The sequence below is a fragment of the Rhineura floridana genome, chromosome 10, assembly GCF_030035675.1.
Source record: "Rhineura floridana isolate rRhiFlo1 chromosome 10, rRhiFlo1.hap2, whole genome shotgun sequence".
Taxonomy (NCBI): Eukaryota; Metazoa; Chordata; class Lepidosauria; order Squamata; family Rhineuridae; genus Rhineura; species Rhineura floridana.
In genome coordinates this window covers 23,153,457-23,174,760 of record NC_084489.1, presented here as the reverse complement: position 1 = coordinate 23,174,760, position 21,304 = coordinate 23,153,457, and the positions used below count along the sequence as shown (strand labels likewise).

Sequence of the window (21,304 nt, the reverse complement as noted above, 5' to 3'; positions counted from 1 at the left end):
GGGCCAGATTCAAAGTGTTGGTCCTTACCTATAAAGCCCTTAACAGCACTGGACCGCAATATCGAATGGAACGCCTCTCTCGCTATGTTCCTACCCGTTCACTCCGCTCGACGTCTAAGGCCCTTCTCCGGGTCCCAACTCATACAGAGGCCCGGAGAACAGTAACAAGATCTAGGCCTTTTCGGTGGTGGCCCCTGAATTATGGAATGCCCTCCCAGATGAGATACGCCTGGCGCCTTCTCTGTCATCTTTTCGGCGCCAGGTAAAAACCCACCTCTTCACCCAGGCATTTTAAACTTCTTATTTTAATTTAATCTTATGTTTATTTTCTTTTACTCTGTTTTTAAATATGTTTTATAATTGTATGCGCAATACACGCTTGCATTTTAAATATTGTGGTTTTATCGTGTTGTACACCGCCCTGGGAGCTGTTGCTATAGGGCGGTTTAGAAATGCAATTAAATAAATAAATTTGAAAAACCACTGCACTAGGTGATTTTTCCCTAGGTACAGTCCTATAGGGTAGTGATGGGGAACCTGGAGCCCTCCAGAGTTTGCCTGACTCCAGCTTCCGTCAGTCCCAAGCAGCACAGCCAATGTTGAGGAATGATGGGGATTTAGTCTGACCAACATCCAGAAAGCCACAGGTTCCCCACCCACCCCTGCTGCAGGGTTTGTGCCTTTAATATAGGGAAAAGTATACATGGCACATGACAATTTAAATCCAACAAGACTTGAAAATCTAGGACTTTTTAAATCAAAAAGACAAAGAAGCAGAATTGTGAGGGGCAGGATATCAAATTCTTCACCATAGGTATACTAAACCATGTGCACAAGCAGGAACAAACTGCAGCAAGCTTGGGGAAGGCAAATTAGGAAGCTTTCGTTTTTCTTTAACTGTAGCTTGTCACGTCATCTAGAGAACAAACTGTAGCTAGTTTAAAAACAGGAGAAAACTTCAAAGCATGGTTTCAGAAGGCAGTTTGTTTAAACCAGGATTGGGGAACTTAAGGTTCAGGGGTCAAATAATGCCCTTCAGGCCTCAGGGCACTCTCTAGGCCACCCCTTGCCTCCCCAGGCCACACCACTCAGCTGTCCTGCTTTGCACCCTCCTTGAGTATTTTTTACCTAGTTGAAAAAGGTTCCTTACCAAAGATTTTGATATGGAAGATATGGAAAGCTGTGATTAAATAAAAAGAGAAGTTTCCAAACTCCTCCTTTGGGTTGCGGTCACATGCAGAGGGAGGAATAGTGTGCTAACCAGAGGCTTATTCTGGCTTGTTCCTGCTTATGCACATTGTGCTAAAAACCATGATTTACTGTCATGTCCTAATGTGGCCACTATTTTGCAGGGATATGAAGCAGTGGTAAGCTTGTTGTTTGGTAAAGCACTAGACATTTCTGCATTATGGCAGAATGAAATTATAGTGATTTTTTTATTAAACAAATAATAGTCAATGTCCTGTTAAAGAAGAGAAAAACATATCTGTTTCATAACATGATTGAGGCAAATAGCTCTGATGCTACAGATATAACAACTTAGCAGTTTGGATGGTTTTGATTTTTTTTTAAGTCCAATTTTTTAAAAAAAGCGTCAATCAGTTGTGTCACAGTTTCTTTGCTCATCACTTTTGGCCTCTGTTGCTATAAAGAAAATGATTAACAACGATAACCAGTAGTGCAGGGTTGTGTGGGTGGGCTGATGCCAGATGACACATTTTGGTGGACTTCCTGCTTTGTGTCTTCAGATTGACATTTATGTTGGGAACAGTGCCTGTTCTTCTGGATGCCAGCAGTTAACTGAATGTAATAGAGGGCTCAGTGAACTGGAAAACTTCATCATCAAACAGCTCATCAGGCAGCTCTTTGCCATCAGCAAAAAAAGTTGGGAATGGTGAATTCTTGCAGTCATCTCGGTAAGTTGGTAAAGCTGAATCGTTGACCTAGAGCATAACAAGAACAAGAGGCACTGAAAAATCTCAAAGGATTCAAAACACAAAATTACTGCTAAAATAGAGGACCAGTTGGAGTAACTGGATAAGAAAAACTGGGAGGGAAATGAGAAGTTTGATGCTGGACATGACACAATAGAGACAAAACAAAGAATCCAAGCAGAAATATCAGCAAGGCAGTTGCAGAGAAGTGAAAGCCTGGAAAAATGTGTGTGTGGGGAAATAATAAAGAAGAGTTTTCTGCCAATTTGCTCCGGAGCGTTTTCATTTTTCCAACAGAAAAATTGGGGAATACTGAAAAAACCTCCTATGAATTTTTCTTACTTTTAGATTGAGTGAAATGCTTTATTTTTAAAAAAGGTTTAAAACACTCTACAGTATTAAAGAACGATAATACTTCTACATATAAAAAAACTCCAATTCAAGATGCTTTTCAGCACCAAGAAGGCGCTGCCATCTTCATGAGAGTGGGATAAATACTTTTGTTCTTATGAATTGCTGCTTGCCTAATTTTGGTGGCTTTTGGTCTAGTTTGGAGATATCAGAAGCATGAATCTTGCTTCTTCTGGTCTTTTGACCTGGCCTCTCTCTTGTGAACTACCTTTTTGTCTCTCCCCTCAAAACAACTGTGACATGGACACTTAGTACAGACTGGGAAACAGGCAGTTGACTGCCCTGTCAGCTGGAGAGAAAGAGAAAGAAAGATCAAAAGGAGGTGGGAGCAGAAACTGCAAAAAGAGCTGTTGTGGGTGTGAAAGTCTCAGAGGAAAATGATGAACGTGTGAGTGAGACTTGAGCTCCAACCTAGACTACAGAAGGAAGCGGACTATAATTGGATAATTTTGTTGGCAAAAGACTTAAGACATTTAAAGTTTTACATTTCATAAATATGTCAAATAGAACTCAGTTATAAAATGGCGGGTGATACCCAACATTATTCATATTCAGGGAAGACCCATTGAAAGCATGACTTGTCATCTGCATACAGGTGGCACTAAAAGAAAGGGTTTTTGCAGAATTTATGCAATGAAGACAAAGAATTCTAGATGAGTATGGTTTTGTGTATCAATTTGCCAAACAACATACATTTAGGAAAACATTTGTGAAGGGCACAATCACAAGCTTATTTTATTGTCCAAATATAATCTAAAACATCCCCAAATCATAATACAAGTTATCAAAACTGTAAGACAAGAAAATGTATCAGAGGTTTGTACACTGTAAACACAGAATGCCCACAATACCTTTAAAGGCAAGATTAAGAGCCAGAACAACTAAAAACTACACATTTTAGAAAGCTTTGCATCCTAACCCTACGTTGATTATAAGGACAATTAAATTCAATGGAACCTAGAAAACAACCTGCATTTCTTTCGGGATTTATTTTTCTGAGCCAACTCCTGCCATAACACTAAGCCAAACTATGGCTTAGCATGGATGAGCAACTGAGCTCTTACACAGTGAGAAAATTGAGGCCCTTCTCTTGGGAACACAAGAAGCTGCCTTGTACTGCGTCAGACGGTTGGCCCACCTAGCTCAGTACTGTCTACACTGACTGGCAGGGGCTCTCCAGGGTTTCAGGTGGGAGACATTCCAAGGCCTACCTGGGGATTGCTGAGCCCTGCTGAACACAAAGCAAATGTCCTACTGCTGAGCTATGGCCCTTCCTCTTAATCTATTTATTTGTAACTAAAATGGTGTAGAGATAGTCACAGGCAAAGAAAGAATTCATCTGCACATAGCACTGCAGACAAGAGCACTGATCCAAAACTGATCCCTGGAAGACCTTCATTTTTTACTTCCCTCTGTTGTGAGAACTGTCCATTTATTCCTAGTCTGTAACTAGTTATCAATCGATAAGAGTATATTATCTCACGATTGCTAAGTTTATGCACTCCAAAGGCAGGTCTCACTTCATGTCCTTTAAAAGACAATGGGGAACACATTGATATTGTATAGTAAAATCTGCACAGCATTCATTTTCTTCTGCGCAGCACTCATTTTCTTAACAGAAAATATAGGTAGAATCTTTGCATTATCCTTGTTGCTGAATGAGAAGACCTCAGTTAATTCTCAGTTATAAGTACTTATGTTCAGTCTTTGTTAGCCATTATTCCATATGTGCATATAGTGTGATTGGGGGTGTGTGTGTGCCTGGCAGAGTCTCTTTTATTTGTCATGCTACACTGAAAAAAAAATGTCTGGTCATCCCTTAGATAAATGAATTTGGAGGAGTGTAGCTTTCCACACCTCCTCTAGGATGCACATCTTAACGGGGTGAGGGGAGAGTGAGTGTTGGAGAAGCTGAGAGCAATGCCGTCAGGAGTCTAGACCAAGAGGCCAGACTCCTAGCAGGGGCACCCAAGGCAGAGTGGTCAAAGCTGAGACACCAGACTAAGATGCATCAAGATTCAGAGGAAGGCAATGGTAAACCACCTCTGAACACCTCTTACCATGAAAACCCTATGAACAGGGTATCCAAAATGCAACACGAGTCTTTTTGCTATTGGAGGTCGCCGATTCATTGGGTCACCGTAAGTAGAAATCTACTTGAAGGCACATAACAACATGTTTTCCACAATGGCCATGATTGTGAAATGGTCGGTCTGGCTGAAACAAGCACAAATGTCACCAACTCTTAGATCAGTGGTTCCCAAGCTTTTTTCCTCATGGACCACTTGAAAATTGCTAAGGCTCTTGATAGACGACTTAATTATTTTTCTGCCTTTTGTAGCAATTGTAATGCACTGTGATAGATGCTGCACGATTTTTCATTGTATTTTTACAGGCACACCATGGACCATCTGAATGAAGCTCGTGGACCACAGTTTGGGAGCCCCTGCCTTAGATTTAATATATGCACTGAAATCACCAAAATGTTTGACAATATATGTCCAATGATTTTAACAATTAGCTTTATGACAACATCCTCTGTGCTTCCACAAGGGATGCAGGTAGACATGCACAAAGACATTTGTTTTGCAATGCTATTTGTGTTTTTTAAATTAAAGCTTTATTTAAAAAATAAAAATAAGAAAATTGCACAGCAGGTATGTACTTTGAGATGGCATATAGGTATTCAGTTTTTAAAACTGATTTTTTTCAGTTTTAAAAACTGGGCTTTGGCTCATCATTTTGCAGAACAGTAAATTAATGCACTGTAGACACCTAGGCAAACATACACACAAGATGGTGTGCTATTGATAGCAGATCTCTCAAGTTTGAACAACTACAATTCAGCAGAACATAATCCGCAAAAATCGCTTGAGCATGTAGCAAGCTTGATATTTAGGAGGAGGGTGACATCGCAGTTTGCTTTGAAGTTTAGTAGACCCCCAGGCTGTATCAGTACTGTGCACAAGCTGTAGCAAGATGCAAGATGCTTATTTTGCAGGAAAAATATACTGCTTTCCAAAGTGTGTAAGCCTGGAATCTTTTTGCTTCAAGTAACACTGTTTCTGATCGGTAAGGGTTATGGAGGCTCAATGCTGAAATTGTTACTCCAAGACTTCTTTGTTCTTGATTGCTCTTATGTCAAGGGACATGGGTTAGAGAGCAGCTTGCTGGAGTGAGGAAGCTGTCTCACGTGGCTTTCATGTGACTTCCAGACCGGCCATTTCTCAATCCTGCCATTTACGTTCATTTAAGATGTTTAACTACACAGCATATCTTAGAGGTTTTTTTTTTTTTAAAAGTTACATCCCAATTATGTCCTCAGAGCCAAAATCATATGCACCATGATTTCCTGTCAAATTAGGTTACAACAGCTAGAGGCATCACACTCCACACTACAGTGCAGCATTTCCAAAGCATATTTCCTACCTGAGCTCACATGGAACTCCAAGGAACACAGATAGATGAGAAATTTCAGCCTTTGGCACAAGAGTGATAATGATGAAAATTACACAAAACAAGCCATAGGGCAGACACAAATGACACACTATTATGCTTAATATTTCTCTTCTGCTCAAACTGGCAAAGGGAGCACAACCAAGAATCAAATTATGTTACAAGCTAAATTACTAGCATTGTTTTAATTTTTGCAATAACCCAAACGTCCTTGCTTACTGAAAATATTACTTGATTTAAAATGAAATGAATAGATAAAATGAACTCTTTTTATGTGAAACATGCTTTTGGGCGACATGTTTCATAGCCAAGAGCAAAACCTACTCTAATTAAACCAGAAATACATCAATGTTCAATTAGAAGGGACTTTGCAATTTTAGTATTTCAGAAAGACCTTAACGATATTCCTTTAGGTTATTTCAAACCTACTGGGAAGAATATTTTCTATAAATGTACATCTGCCAAGGTGCACAGTGGCTTAATGGTTGCCAAGCAACCAATGAAGAGGGCACCAATGCTCTGTAACTGTGCTTTCTTATGCACACAAGACAGCAGCATCTTTTTTTCAATTTAACAGCAAAGTTACATTGTTTAAGAGGTTCCTTGACTAAAAAAGAAATCCACGAACAGTGATGGCCCAGGGTGCCCATACTTGACTAAGAGCCAGTCTCTTTATTATGTAGTTCATACACAAAATGAACCAAATCACACATAATTCTAACTGACAAAAAATTGTCAGCATAAACTGATTGCTTTATGGGGGGGAGTCAAGGTCCTCAGTTTTTTATCATTAAAATTCCAAACAGCACACATTAGGAAGCACCTTCTCTCATATGGCCTTCACCGATCAGGTGAAACTCGCAACAGCATAGAGTCAGGCTTCCTTTGTGGTGCCACCATAATTCTAATCATAATTATTTATTAGTTAGTCCAAAGACCATTACAGCAAAGGTCGGGTACAAAACGTTAAAACATACATATAAACAAAATCATAATCAAAGTTATGTAAATATAATTAAAACAAGTATCTTAATCAGGACTATACAAAAGAGCAAGTGACCAGAGAATGGCGTAGCCTTTTAGTGCAATAACCAAAACCTTTATAGGCTCCGGACTGGGGCTTACAAGAATATTCTGGCTCTTTTGTAACTTTAATTAATTAGTTTAATTTTGCGGAGCAACCATACATGGTCTGTTAATTATAGCTAGGTTCAAGAATTTAGAGACTTGGACCATGATTGCTTTTTCAGCGCCCTCTAAGAGAGCAAACAAAAGAGCCTCCAGGGAACGACCTGGGAAGGATTTCAAAATGGGGTTTAAAAGATCTTTTCTAGCCTCATTGTAGTACCTACAGTTAAATAGGACATGCGAGACAGACTCGACTTCAGTCTTGTCGCATGGGCAGTATCTGAGATTTCTTGGGATTTTTTCATATCTGCCCTGCAGAAGATTAGAAGGTAGGGCATTGAATCAGGCCAAGGAAAATGCCCTTCTGTACTTGGATACAGCCAGCCAGCTTAGATAACTCATCCCATCTTTGCAGGGGAGTCCTGGGAGACCCAATGAACGGGGTGAACAAGGGCCTGAAGCAGCTGCCAGGAGTTCTTAATTGTCTATATCAATTAGCCGCTGTTTGACAATCGCCTTGGCCCTACCAAGCTCCATAGAAAGCAACTCAGCAGATGAGAGACCCACCCGATGCAACTTTATCTTGAACAATCTTGGTCCAGGATGACTTAATAGGGTCTCTCATCATCTGATAGGTGAATGAATCTAGAGAGGGCATAAGACAGCACCGTAGCCAGAATTGGATGACATTTGTCCAAGCCAGGCAGTTTATGGAGTTAAGGCCAGCCTCCAAAGTAAGGGTGGCTCCAGCAACACATCTAGGGGCACCAAAAATAGATCTAAGAAAGGTGGCATAGATTCCTCCCAATGAGCCGTTGAAAAAGGGGTACCAAATTGGACTTCCGGGAAGGGTGACTTCGCTTGTGCCTGCTTTTGAGACGGGCTCCCGCCGCAGAAGAAGCTTATTCAGATATAAATCAGTCAGAACATTTTTTTTTTGACTGATGAAATTTCTCCCGGGCAGGGAGAAACGTAGAGATCAACCTCAAAAGCCTGTTTTTGTTGGGAGGACTGGATTTCATTAATTTATGAGAAAAGGTCCAGCCAGCAATGCCGGATGGACTTCCGAACAAGCTCTATCTGATTAATGCGATACGTTTATCTTTTCTTCAAAGAGAAAATGGACTAACAGGCAAGCACCCTTCTTTCTATTATTTTTTTTACTTGGTTTAAATTGTTGCAGCAAAAAGAGATTTGTCAAATGAATCAGCTTTAAAGAACTTCTGGGTGAGCTATAACTCTTCTCTGTTATTCACGAAATTAACAGCTTATCTCTGTTTCTATTGCAAAAAGCTGTCCTGGAAGTGCATTCTAAAGATATAAACAGAAGAGGGATTTCTATTCCGAGGAACATTATATTGTCTGGGACTATTCTCTTTTTGGTCTATTTTATTTTGACGAATCTGCTTCTTCACGACGCCACTAACTGTTTTGATGCTGGGAACTAAATTTGTTTTGTATTCTTGAACATAGAGAGATAAGGCAGGCTGCTCTGTTTATACTGTGATGTCATCAAGCCTGGAATATTAACCCAATTGTTGCTGAAATAAGAAGTGGTCCTTCTTTATTTTTGTTTTGCTTTGTTTTCGTGGTTTTAAAAATGGCAATCAAGAAAGTGGCTGAGAATCTGGAAGTAATTATGTTTCAGAAAATAATGGATGAGATTGAGATAACGAAACAAACCCTGCGACAGGGCAGTAAGGAGCTGAAAATTGAACTGAGCAAAATGACGCAGGAGCTTAAAGAAATAGGGGATCCTGTGAGAGAGGAGAATGAGATCAGAGATGAGAAAAGAAAAAATAAAGGGAAGATACAAGCCCTGGAGATTGGAACAAATGTGGAATTGGAAAAAGATCTGGAGTTTATGGATATTAGAAATAAAATCTACTGTTTGGAATTTAACGTTATCTCTGAAGAAATTAATGAAGATATTAGAGATAAAGTTATCAATGGCTTGGATAATCTTCTGGACTGGAATGACGTGATGGAGCTTGATATAGAGAAAATCTATGGAATTAACTGCAGCCATGTGACAATGGAAAAACTCTCAAGAGATGAGCCAGTGCATTTTGTAAAAAAGAAGAACAGAGATATGACTTTACAACAATATTTCAGCAACTTATTCAGAATTGATGGCAAGAAAATATTTGGGATAGAGGAAATTCCCATCAGACTCTTATTATATGACTATGGCTATGACAGCAAGTTTATTATGGAATACTGATAATGGAAGATTGGACACTGAAATTACTGGACTTAACAGGACTATTGAAGATGGAAGATGGAATTAATATGGATAATGGAATAATGGCTATTGAAATTATTGGACCTAACAGATTTTGATGAGATGGATTAATCGATATGTTTATTTGGACTATGGTTATGACAATAAGATTATTATTATTATTATTAACGAGATGGATTAATCGACATGTTTATTTGGAGAAAAATTGATAGATATATTTCTTAAAGAATTGAAACCTCTCTTTGACTTTTTGTGGAAAGAATAAAGTAATGTTTATGAGATTTGATGATTAATTAAGATAACTACTGGAGGAAAGTGATCTTATAATATAATTTAAGAGACAGGATTGTTATATATTGTAGACCTATAACTGATTTGATCTGCGACAAATGGGAAGTCAACATTTTATTTTTTTGTTTAATCATTTTTGTTTTGTTTTGTTTTTTGTCTTTGAATGTTTTATGATTTTGTTTTGTATGTTTTATGAAAATTTGAATAAAAATTATTGTAAAAAAAGAAAAGAAAAAGGGGTACCAAATTGGGGCCCCATAGAGTATCATCGAAACTATTTTAATTTTTAAAACATGTGTTGCAGCTGGCACGAATTTCCCACCCTTAGTGAAAATGAATCGGGTTAGTGCACCCAGATTTTTCTCAGCCTTAGCCTTAACATATTTAGCTTGGGTTCTCCAAGTGGCTGTTTCTTGAAACCAAATCCCCAAGTACTTATAAGAGTTGACTTGTTCAATTCGGACTGATCCCATAGACCAGGAGAATCTGGCCTTCCTCCTGGAGAAGACTATTACATTGGATTTAGAATGGTTAATTATGAAGTGGTTGGCTTCGCAGTATTCCGTAAAACCATTTAATAGTCTTTTGAGGCCCAGCTGGGTTTGGGAGATTAAAACTGTGTCATCTGCGTACAGCAAGATGGATACTTTGGTAGACCCAAGCTTGGGTGGATGGGATTGTAACATTCTCATGGCAGGAGGGAGGTCAGCCAAGTATAAGTTGAATAAGGAGGGGGCAAGAACACACCCCTGTCTGGCACCTTGTGAAGAGTGGATCTCTTTCTCTCGAGAGATGGCCTCGATAGCTGCAACGTACTTGTATGGAAGTATTACAATACAATGCACGGATCAGGAACAAAAGTCTCTTCTCTATGAGCAGCGAGTCTAGCTTGCTCCAAAGTCGATCACGAAGGATGGAATCAAAGGCTGATTTCAAGTCTATAAAGGCTGTGAAAAGTTTGCCACCTCGTGATTTGGAGTATTTTTGTGCTAAATGAGCCAGTACCAGGCAGTGATCGAGGGTGGAGCTTCCCAATTTCAAGCCTATCCGTTCTTCCCCCAGGATGTTATTATCGTTTATCCACAGATTTAGCTTCAAACTTAAATATCTGGCATACACTTTTCCAACAATAGACAGTAAACTGATTGGATGGTAGTTGCTCAGGTTGTTCTTAGAGCCATTCTTGTAAATAGGAACAATATAGGCTTTCAGCCAGATTGTAGGTATAATTCCCGAGTTGTTGATTAAGGTGAAGAGGGAAGCCAGCAAGGGGGCCCACCAGCTGATATTACATAGCAACAGCTCCAAGGGGACTCCATCTGGTCCAGGAGCCTTACCTGTTTTTAGCTGAGATATTAGTTCCTCGATGGTGTTAATATCAACAGGAGGCCAGGCAGGAGTGTCCGGAGAGAACAGAGGTGAAGTGCTAGGATTTGATGATTTTGGATCATTAAAGACGACATGAAAGTGGTCCTCCCAGATGTTAGCTGGGATGTGGCAGTCTGGGCTACCATTATAATTGACCAGAGCTCCGGAAACGAGTTTCCAGAAGGACTTGGGGCTGCGGGTGATAGATACTGCTATTAGCATTTGCCATGATTCCCTAATTGCCTCGTTTTTCTTCTTACAGATGAGCTTCTTATACTCTTTCCTTAGCACGTAGTAAGAGTGCGGAAGCTGTCGTTCATTATTTGATCGGTAGCAGCCGTAGGCAGATCGAATTCTTTTCCTGAGATCAAGGCATTCTCTATCGAACCACTTGTTAGTTCTTTTTTCAACCAGAACTTTTGAGGAATTGGTAGGCGTTTGGAGTATGATGTTCATATCCTTTATCATATCCTCGTAAATCTTTATGCCCTTACTTGGTGAGTTAACTGTGGTTATTTGCTGTAGGGCTTCTATTGTACGGGGGAAATGAGTAAAACTATTAAAGTCCCGTTCTGTCTTACTAGACCACTTTATCTTATTGATGCTGGCTACTAAAGGCAATCTAGAGAGTGCATGCTGTGGTATATTCAGCTGTAGTACACCAGGGATAAAAAAAGATAATTAAAGCGGCAGGTGGTCACTATCAGGACAGTTCGCTACTCTGAAAGTGTGGCCCAGGGTTTTCAGTGTCTTATGAGTAATAATGTAGTCGACCACACTTGAGCCCTGAGGGGAGACGTAGGTAAAGTGCACCCATTCATCACCAGGGCTGGAGCCATTTAAAATACACAAATCATTTTTAAAAACAAACTGGAGCAGACCTACTCCAGCAGAGTTTTAAAAAGTATATTTAGAGTGGCGCAGCTTGCACTTTAAATCACCCCTATTAACTGGAAAAACGAAGCAGGCGTGAGAACATCCACCAGATAGGTTCCCGTCCTTGCGTTAAAGTCGCCTGCAATTATTGGTAGTGCATGGGTGAATTTGGTCTTCCAGTGAGCATAGTAACATTCAATTTTAAGCCAATTTGACACAGCATCTTCCCTACGAGTCATTGGAGGGAAAAAAGTATTAACTAAAAGTAAAGTTAGCTGTGTGGACCTCACGTCTAGAATCAAAGTCAGCAGAGTAGAATCGCAGACAGGGAGCTCAGTGATCTTGGCATCCAGAGATGAGGAAACCAGGATACACAGACCCTGTCTAGCTCTGCCCTGGGTCTCATTAGGGATTGCAGGTGTACAAAATGACACAAATCCATTTACATAGATACGTCTCTTGGAGCAGAATGATATCAAACTTGCTCAAGAAGGCCAGAAAATTGCTAGTACTTCTTTTAGATTTCCAGCCAGCAATGTTCCAAGAGAGAAGTTTCAGAGAGGTAGTACTGCTCTTTGATCGTGGTCAGTCCACCTCTTCAATTGTGTCCATATTGCTGCCTAAATTCTCAAGGACGCAGCAGTTGGCGAAAGGCTCATAAGGGGTGGTGATTCGAGGGGTTAGACTGGAGGTGATTTTATCAGGCTCTTGTAGGCCATACCCATGAGGTTCCAAATATTGTAGGGGTATCCAATCAATAGATTTTGTCTTCGTTTTTGTATAATCATCAAAGACAGGTTTTTTTTGGAGTCCCTCACAATTAGTGAAATGTGGGGAAATTGCAGATCCCAGGTCATCAGGCTTGGAGAGGATGTTATGTCTTATTGCATTAGAGGGTTGCAAGACCACTATCTCTGGGCTCAAAGCCAGTCGCTCCCTTGTATTATAATTCTGTGACTTACGTACTGGGGAGATGGCCCAAGATGTTCTGCTGTTTGTTGACCAGATAGGGACCTTTGGAGGGCACCGGGGAGTCTGGACTGGGCAAATCCCAGGGGGAGTAATTCCCCCTCTTTCCTTGATGCCAGCGTCAGGGTGGTGGATATCATTTAGATTAAGCTCATGATCTCAATTGGCCATATTTAGAAGCATTTCTTGCAAGGAGGAAAGTCTCAGCAGAATTTCTTGTTGATCTTGTCTAGGTAGCGCACAAAAGCTTCCGATAAGCAGTAATTCCTCTGGAACTATATTCCCCGGTGCAGAGTTATCCTTGCTTTCAAAAAGCTCCCCCACACCAGTTAGGCCCTTAGCACTCCCCGGGCCAGATGTTAATTTTCCCGGGCTATGGGTCGACGTAGGAGAGGAAGCGTTAGTTAGCACGACTAAGTCCCTGATTAATGGCTCCTTTTGTTTCAGGGTAGGGAGACGGCTCTTCTCCACCCTTTGAAGTCCCAGGGGGAGAGCGGGTGAGTTGTCCATGAAATGCCTTCTTCCATGAAATGCCTTCTAACATCGATGCCATTTGTTTTGAACTCATCTTTGGCTGAGTAAATGGATGCAGCTATGGTGGCTGATGCAAAAGTTGTCACTGCTCAGGCCGTTTTATAATTATAATACAGATAATCAATCTTCCGTATAGAGTTTAAGTCTATAGGAGTCTCAATAGACTGTGATACAAGCTTCAATAAGTGTACTTTGCGTTCGTGTTGTGTCAGCCAACCATATGGTTTTGGGTAGTTAATGAAAACCAAGTTCTCCCCCATTAACTGTAAGCACCATTTTTTATTTGTCGGAGATGGTTTCTGGGACCAATCTTGCTCCACAGTATCCTTTGTAGGGACTTCTTTCTTATTCAAAAGTTGGGATAAAGACCAGGGATCTAGTGGACCATCAGGTACATTTTCAGTAGCATGTTGATGGACAACTTCTGGCCACTGAACTGGGCATGCCCTCTTTTGTACACTCTTGGTATTGATATCCTGCCTCGCAGGATTAGGTGTTTTCCGTCTTTCTTCCTCTAAGTCTAATAGCTTGAATAATTTGTTAAAGTTCATTTTGGCACATTTTGTTTTGTTGACTGTAGATTTTATATTCTTGGATTTCCGTTTGGAGCTCATAGACACCTTCATGTGTTTATGTTTGGTATTCTTATTGCTCTTCCCTGAAAACTTTTCCTTTGTCCTAGTAATAAAGTTCTTACTACCCTTCACATGTTGCTTATATAATGAAGGGAGCTCGCTCGTGATTCTAGCATCCTGGTCTAGCCTAGATTTTGACAACGGATCCTTAACTTCTGGAGGGATAGGAGTTGATTGAACTCTCCCCTTTAATCTGTCCAGGATTAAGTTTGTTAAGGTGGTCAATAGCGCCACACACTCTGTGAGGAAGTTCTTAAACTGAGATATGTCCTCGGTCCATCTTGTAAATAAACTCCTAACCAGCTCAAGTTGAGAGTTGAATAGATTTATTGCCAAATGAGAGTCAGTTGTTTTACAGCCAGGAGGCAAAGAGGGAGAGGAAGGAGAACTTGGCTGTGAGGGAAGAGGGTCACGAGTCTCCCTCATCAATCTTTCAGCAGGACAGAACGTTTTAGAATTCTTGGGACTCACTTGTATCTCTTCAAGTCTGCTAACCTGCCAAAAGTTATTTATAGCTGTAATAGTGGACAGTAATTCTGCGGCCAAGTTACTTTCACTTATCTCCTGTGCTTCCCAGTCCATGGTTCTCATTATACATCGGAGACCCAGGGACCAATCGAGTATCTCCCCATGCGGTGACTCATTTAAGGTCTTTGGCTGAGTCCCTTCCTCGTGACTGGGGCTAAAAAAGTCTGTAATTTTGTGCTGATTACGAGTTTTAGCAGAGTACATATCATCTTCCATCAAAGGGACCAACCCCAGTTGCTTATATCCTTTTCTAGTGAGGCCTACCGGAGCCTGAATAGATTGGTTACAGGGAAGGTCTGAACAGCTGTGAAATATCTGATCTCCCAGTTTGTGGGCTGCTTGGAGAAGGTAGCACAATTAAAGAGGCAGCACTCAAATGATGGTTAAATGTATCCATTGAAATCCAGTAAAAGAACATTAATCATGAGCACAGAGTGAGTCTGGGCACAGCTCCAGCATGAGTCTTGTTTCTTTTACTTAGAGTTTGATGACCTCAGTAAGCCTTATGTTATCAGTCTCGGCGTAGCAAACTGATTTACTGGGCGGTCTGAGAATGAGGGCTGTGCTGTGAGCTTATAAAGCAAACACTCCTTGATGAAACGTCTCTCTATTGAGCCTCCAAAATAAATAAACTTCTCAGTTCTTAGTTATTCAAACCTGTTCAGGAAAGTTGCCAGGAATGTTGTAATAAAGTCAATAATACTCAACGGAGGGGGAGTTGAGCTAGAAAGCAGCCGATGGCATCACTCCCATTAGATCTAATCACTGTCAATGCTCACAAAGCTGACTTTTGACATCTTTGGTGGCCTAATAAAGTCACTCAAAACTTCTGAGGGAAAAAGTGGTGGCCACAATTCAGGGAAGACTTGGCTGCATACACACCACACATCTAAAGCATAACCCTCTTCCCCGGCCGTGCCACCATACGGAACATCTTTCAACTGTCTGGAGTTCCATCATGATACTGTATGGCCTTTCTAAAACAGATGTTTCTATTTTAACAAGCTTTCAGGTAAGATTTAACTGAGATATTACTATTTGGCTGCTCTGGTTTTGCGTTACATTACCGATGAGAGTTTTGTGGCGCCTTAATGATTAAGAAATTCCTTATGGCATAAGTGTCCGTGGACATCATCAGATGGACTCTGGTCCTCAAAAGCTTACGCCATAAAAAAACAGTAGAAAGTACGACAAGATTGTTTTTTGATGGAATCAACTGACATTGCTACCCATCTGGAAAATAATATTTCAATATGTTTCACTGTGTTGTCTACTGCCATTTTACTATCCTCTATTATTTGGAAACTATTATGAATACCCAACTGGATTTTTAAAAATTGGAAATTATACACCTCACTGGCCACACAACACCACCCATTATTACTTTTCCTTTGAGGAAAGATATAAGCAAAATTCAATGAATTAAGATGAATAAAATCTTGTGTAGCTAAACATGACTGCAAAATATTTTCCCAGCTCATAGTACTGAATGTTATATGATAGGATATGACAAACGTGTGGCAACAGAAGAACTTGCCTTAGTGCAGTTTGACTGTGTAACCTTTTGGTGCATCCTATGAAGGGCTTTGAAATATTTGAATAAGAGGAACTGATTAAGGCCAGATTACATATTACTGGAAGTGATTAATATAATGGAACTTGGGAGAGCCGTGATATTGTTAGCACAGCACATTGGAAAGCACTAACATTTTTTGGGGGGGGGGCACCATCTTGAATGCAAGATGTTCAGAGCTGGCTGTGGTGTTTCTGGGAGATGCAGATGTTGAGGACACTGGCTTACCAGCTAAGGACTTTTTAGTATAGGCAAGACTGGCTATAGGGAGAGCTGGAGTATATAATGTGAATAAAAGCCAAGGATGGGGCCAGGAGAGCATGGGGGCAACACTGTTCTTATCTCTTTTTTCTTTCAGTAGTTCCTCCCCAATTTAAGTTTATTGGGGAGCGCCCACTGCTAGATAACAGAATCAGTAAGACAGGATTAAGAGACTCGCACATGTGTGCTGAGGAGGTGAATGTGCAAGGAAAATAGGGCAGTTCATCTCAACCGTTGACTAGCCCCAATGCTTTCATCCATCTTAAAAGCTGCAAGGGAATATAGGGGCATCCTCACAACCAAGTTACATGCGTGTCATATACCAGCCATTTCATTACTGGGCAACAGCCAAGTTAAACACAAGGCTTTTCAATATGTTTCAAAGCAATCCAAAAGCCTTTGAATGAGCCTTTGTCCTTCGCTCCAAACTGGGCTTATTGGACTGGTCTATGCAGTCACTCTGATACTGCTACAGTCTATAAAGTACAATTTCAATTCAGTAAGTTTTATAAAGTTCTCTCTCATCACTCTTATTTCTAGTTTCCTCCTTTTGGGAGAAAGGCATACATTGTTAGCATTCATTTTTGCTTTGCAGCCCTTCTCATTGGAGTATTTCAGTTGCTTTAGGGGATGTTTCTGCCATGATGCAGAATACAAGTACAGGATGACAACTGGATACAATTTTATCCTGAAACGATCGCAATGGAGTACACACTACCAAAAAGGGCTATATAAAGAAGTAGGACTATAAGGAAGTGCCCTCATGCTCAGGTTGCAGTTGTTATATCCAAATGTCTATTTTATTTTGACGAATCTGTTTCCTGACGACCGCCATTAATTGTTTCGATCCTGGGAACTGCATTTTGTTTACTTAACTATGGAGAGATAAGGCTGTCTGCTCTGTTTATATTGTGATGTCACCAAGTTTGGAGTATTAACCCAATTGTTGCTGAAATAAGAAGTGGTTTTCCTATATTTTTCTTTTAAAATGGCAATTAAGAAAGTGGCTGAGAAGCTGGAAATAACTATGTTTCAGAAAATAATGGATGAGATTGAGATAACGAAACAAAACCTGCGACAGGGTTGTAAGGAGCTGAAAGTTGAATTGAGTAAAATGAAGCAGGAGATTAAAGATATAGGGGTCCCTGTGAGAGAGGTGACCCTGGAAGGGGTCCCTGTGAGAGAGGAGACCCCGGAGATTGGAACAAACGTGGAACAGGAAAAAGATTTGGAGTCTATGGACTTTAGAAACAAAATCTATTGTTTGGAGACACAGGAGATTAAAGACATAGGGGTCCTTGTGAGAGAGGAGACCCTGGAGACTGGAACAGGGGTCCCTGTGAGAGAGGAGACCCTGGAGACTGGAACAGGGGTCCCTGTGAGAGAGGAGATCCCGGAGATTGGAACAAACGTGGAACAGGAACAAGATTTGGAGTCTATGGACTTTAGAAATAAAATCTATTGTTTGGAACTCAATGTTATCTCTGAAGAAATTAATGAAGATTCTAGAGATAAAGTTATTAATGGCATGGATAATCTTCTGGACTGGAATGATGTGATGGAGCCCAATATAGAGAAAATCTATGGAATTAACTGCAGCCATGTGACAATGGAAAAACTTTCAAGAGATGACCCAGTGTATTTTGAAAAAAAGAACAGAGATATGATTTTACAGCTGTATTTCAGCAACTTATTCAGAATGGATGGCAAGAAAATATTTGGGATAGAGGTAATTCCCATTAGACTCTTACTATATGACTATGGCTTTGACAGCAAGATTATTATGGAATACTGATAATGGAAGATTGGATACTGAAATTACTGGACTTAACAAGACTACTGAAGATGGAAGATGGAAAATGGAACTAATAGGGATAATAGAACAATGGCTACTGAAATTATTGAACCTAACAGATTCTGATGTGATGGATTAATTGAAATGTTTATTTTGACTATGGTTATGACAATAAGATTATCATAATTAGTAATGAGATGGATTAATCGATATGCTTATCTGGAAAAAAAAATTGATAGATATATTTCTTAAAGAATTGAAACCTCTCTTTGACTTTTTGTGGAAAGAATAAAGTAATGTTTATGAGATTTGATGATTAAGTAAGATAACTACTGGAGGAAAGTGATTTTATAATATGACTTAAGAGACAGGATTGTTATATATTATAGACTTATAACTGATTTGATCTTTGACAAATGGGAAGTCAATATTTTACTCTTTATTTTTTATTTTTGTTTTTTTTTTCTTTTTTTCTTTTTGTTTAACTATTTTTGATTTTGTTTTTTGTCTTTGAATGTTTTATGATTTTGTCTTGTATGTTTTATGAAAATCTGAATAAAAATTATTGAAAAAAAAAAAACAAAGGTCCCCTTCTTCTAGTCCACCGACTTTATTCCCTTCAGTTCATACCTTATTCCAGTATATGGACTGTATTTATGATGGGATGTGGGAACAATTACCCCAAGGGTAGATGAACCACACAAACTGGGATCTATATGCATCTACGCTAACAAGTTGGCGCTGCTTGCATGATCTGTCCACTGGAAAAGAAAGGGGTGGCTGAATCACACATCTGGGGACTTTATGCATGAGCCTTGAGGCTGAGGGTCCACGAGCACAAGCTCAAGCCTTGCCACGTGTACTACCTGCAAGCCAAGAGCAGAAGCAAACAGACCAAACTTATCTATGCAGTGATAGATGGGAAACATGCACTTTTACGCTCCATGGGACAGATCTGATAGCAATGAAACAGATAGTGTAACAAGTCAACATTGACTTGTATGGCACTGAAAGATGCCTGTGACAACTGCATTCAAAGTGGCCCTGTTCAGTTATTTCCATGCAGTCAGATCTCATTAGCAGTGCAGCAAGGCTTGGCTTAGCAATGTTCAGTGTTCTGTGTTTGTAGCTTTGTTGACTGAAGCACTGTGGTGTCCTCAAACATTTGTGGTTCAATTTCCAAACCAGGGTTGTCCAAAACAAAACAGGAATGGGAAACAACATGCAACCTAACTGAATGTGACAGCTTGGTAGAAAAATGAAAGAAGAATGAGGTCTAAGTCTAAGGAACAGCTTCACGTATCCACACCTATCTATAATGTAAAAAGAATACCTGCAAACTATAATGAAGCCCCTGCCCAATGCATATTAACTATACTGTTGCCCTGTTACTACAAAAGCAAGGGGGAGGTCACTTCAGCCTGTGTCACCAGTCAGAGCAATCAAGGACCACTTGGTGCTCACACACACCTTTCTCCCTGGAAGACCACTCAAGCAAGTGGAAGATAAGCCTGGCCCCAACCATCAGCCAGTTAGCCTGTAATTGCAGAGGCAATAGGAGGGCCACTCTGGCTCTTACTACTGGCCAAAGGGCCAAGGGATACTCCATCACTTCCATCCCCACAAGAACAGCAGTAAAAGCAGATCAGCCTCTTAACAATTCATTGCTTTGTTTTCGGATTGCCAAACGCATTTCCCTGCTCTACCTTTTCTTTCAACTTCTCTTCTCTTGTACAGCTTGACTTTGATTTTTTTGCCTGAAGGCAGGGTCTGGGCCTTACTTTTTTTATATATTATTTGTTTGTTGCTGAGGAAGATAATTTGTGCTGGAAAGACAAGATAAAAACAACAAAATGGATATTTCACAGAGTAAATAGTTGTTCACAGTCGCATTAGACTCTTTTAGAAGTTGTATTTTTAGGGAACATTTGGAGAGAGAAAAAGTAATCTCACCCTGAGAACTGTTGCATAATTACTAGAACAAAAATCCATAGTCAGCAGGTAAAGCGTCAGTGGAATAATAAAGTCTTTTTTTTTTAAAGGCCCCTTGCTCCCAGTATTTCTTTCATAAACTTTGCAATGGTTTAAATGAAACAGTGGTCACACTCCTGACCAGAGCTTGGAAATAATTAGTTAAGAAAAACTAATTTTGAAGAATAAGTAATTTTTTTCCTTGGTCTGCATGAGGGTTAAAAAGAACTATTGAAGAAATTATGAAAAACCATTGAACGAATTGTTCTCTCTTTCCACACCCTTATTACACATTACAAACTTCACTTTTTAACTCCTTCAATTAAAATTTTTTTTAGTCTGACCTAGATCTAGCATCTGAATCTGATAGAACTGGAATCAGGGAGAAATGCCAGTTACAGTACTTTGTACTGTTTCACTAGGAAAATACCTATACAAATGTTTTGATTCCTTTTGTTATGTTACAAAAATCTTCATAAAAAAACCCCTACACACCGATCTAGCAGAGTCCTGGGCATTTACTCACCAAGGGATAAAAAGGGGTAGCAGTTCTTACCAAGCAGAAAAGTAGCTTTGGGAAAAGGTTCTCTCAGCCCCATTTTCTAAACAATATGAATATCTAAAACCCTGCAGTCATTGTGCTAAAACTACACACATTGCTAAGTAACAGCTATACAGTAGAACCTCGCTATAACGTGGGGGATCGGGGGACAAAGGATGCACCTGCAGTATAGGGCTTCCGCATTTTCATGAAAACTGCACTGCAAGGGTTAAAGCCAATGAGCACTGGAGTACTGGTTCCTAGAGTGGCAAAAACACTGCTGCTGCTGTGGCTGAAAAACTGAGTGGGGAGGAAGAAGAGAGAGGGAAAACAAGTTAAAAAACAACACAGACAGTAACTTAAGAACGTGAAGAAAGCTCAAGAGATAAGTATCCGTTAGGAACAAAAGGGCAGGAGGGAGGGGGACATAGGTTTTCAAAAAGAAGCCTGAGAAGAAAGAAGACTCAAACTCCCAGGGGAAGCAAATGGAAGATTCACCAAAGACAACAAACACAGAAGATGAAAAAAGGGTATACACCATTTTACTCGGGAAACATGGTTACATCTGCAGTGTATCTGATTCTGTGGTACATTCAGATGCATTATAGAGAGGTTCTACTGTATTTCTGCAAATCTGCAAGTGAGCACATTCCACCATTATTTTTACTGTTTGGTATAGCACCACTGAGAGCCAGTGTGGTGTAGTGGTTAAGGTGCTGGACTACGACCTGGGAGACCAGGGTTCGAAACCCCACACAGCCATGAAGCTCACTGGGTGACCTTGGGCC

The 21,304-nt window shown here is 40.1% G+C and overlaps 1 protein-coding gene across 2 annotated transcripts in view; it reads right to left on the bottom strand.

The window, feature by feature from the left end:
• Nucleotides 1-1,417: 1,417 nt before the first annotated feature.
• MRPL3 (mitochondrial ribosomal protein L3) overlaps nucleotides 1,418-21,304 on the bottom strand; it is a 40,896-nt gene continuing 21,009 nt past the window's right edge. Inside the window, exons 10-11 of one of the 2 annotated variants that reach the window (XM_061587140.1) lie at nucleotides 20,699-20,816; nucleotides 1,826-1,943 (exon numbers count right to left, since the gene is read on the bottom strand). In XM_061587140.1, the coding sequence (XP_061443124.1) occupies nucleotides 1,909-1,943; nucleotides 20,699-20,816 (153 nt within the window). In that variant the 3' untranslated portion in view covers nucleotides 1,826-1,908. Of the gene's footprint in view, nucleotides 1,944-20,698; nucleotides 20,817-21,304 lie in introns of both variants that reach the window. The other variant, XM_061587141.1, reaches the window with a different exon arrangement.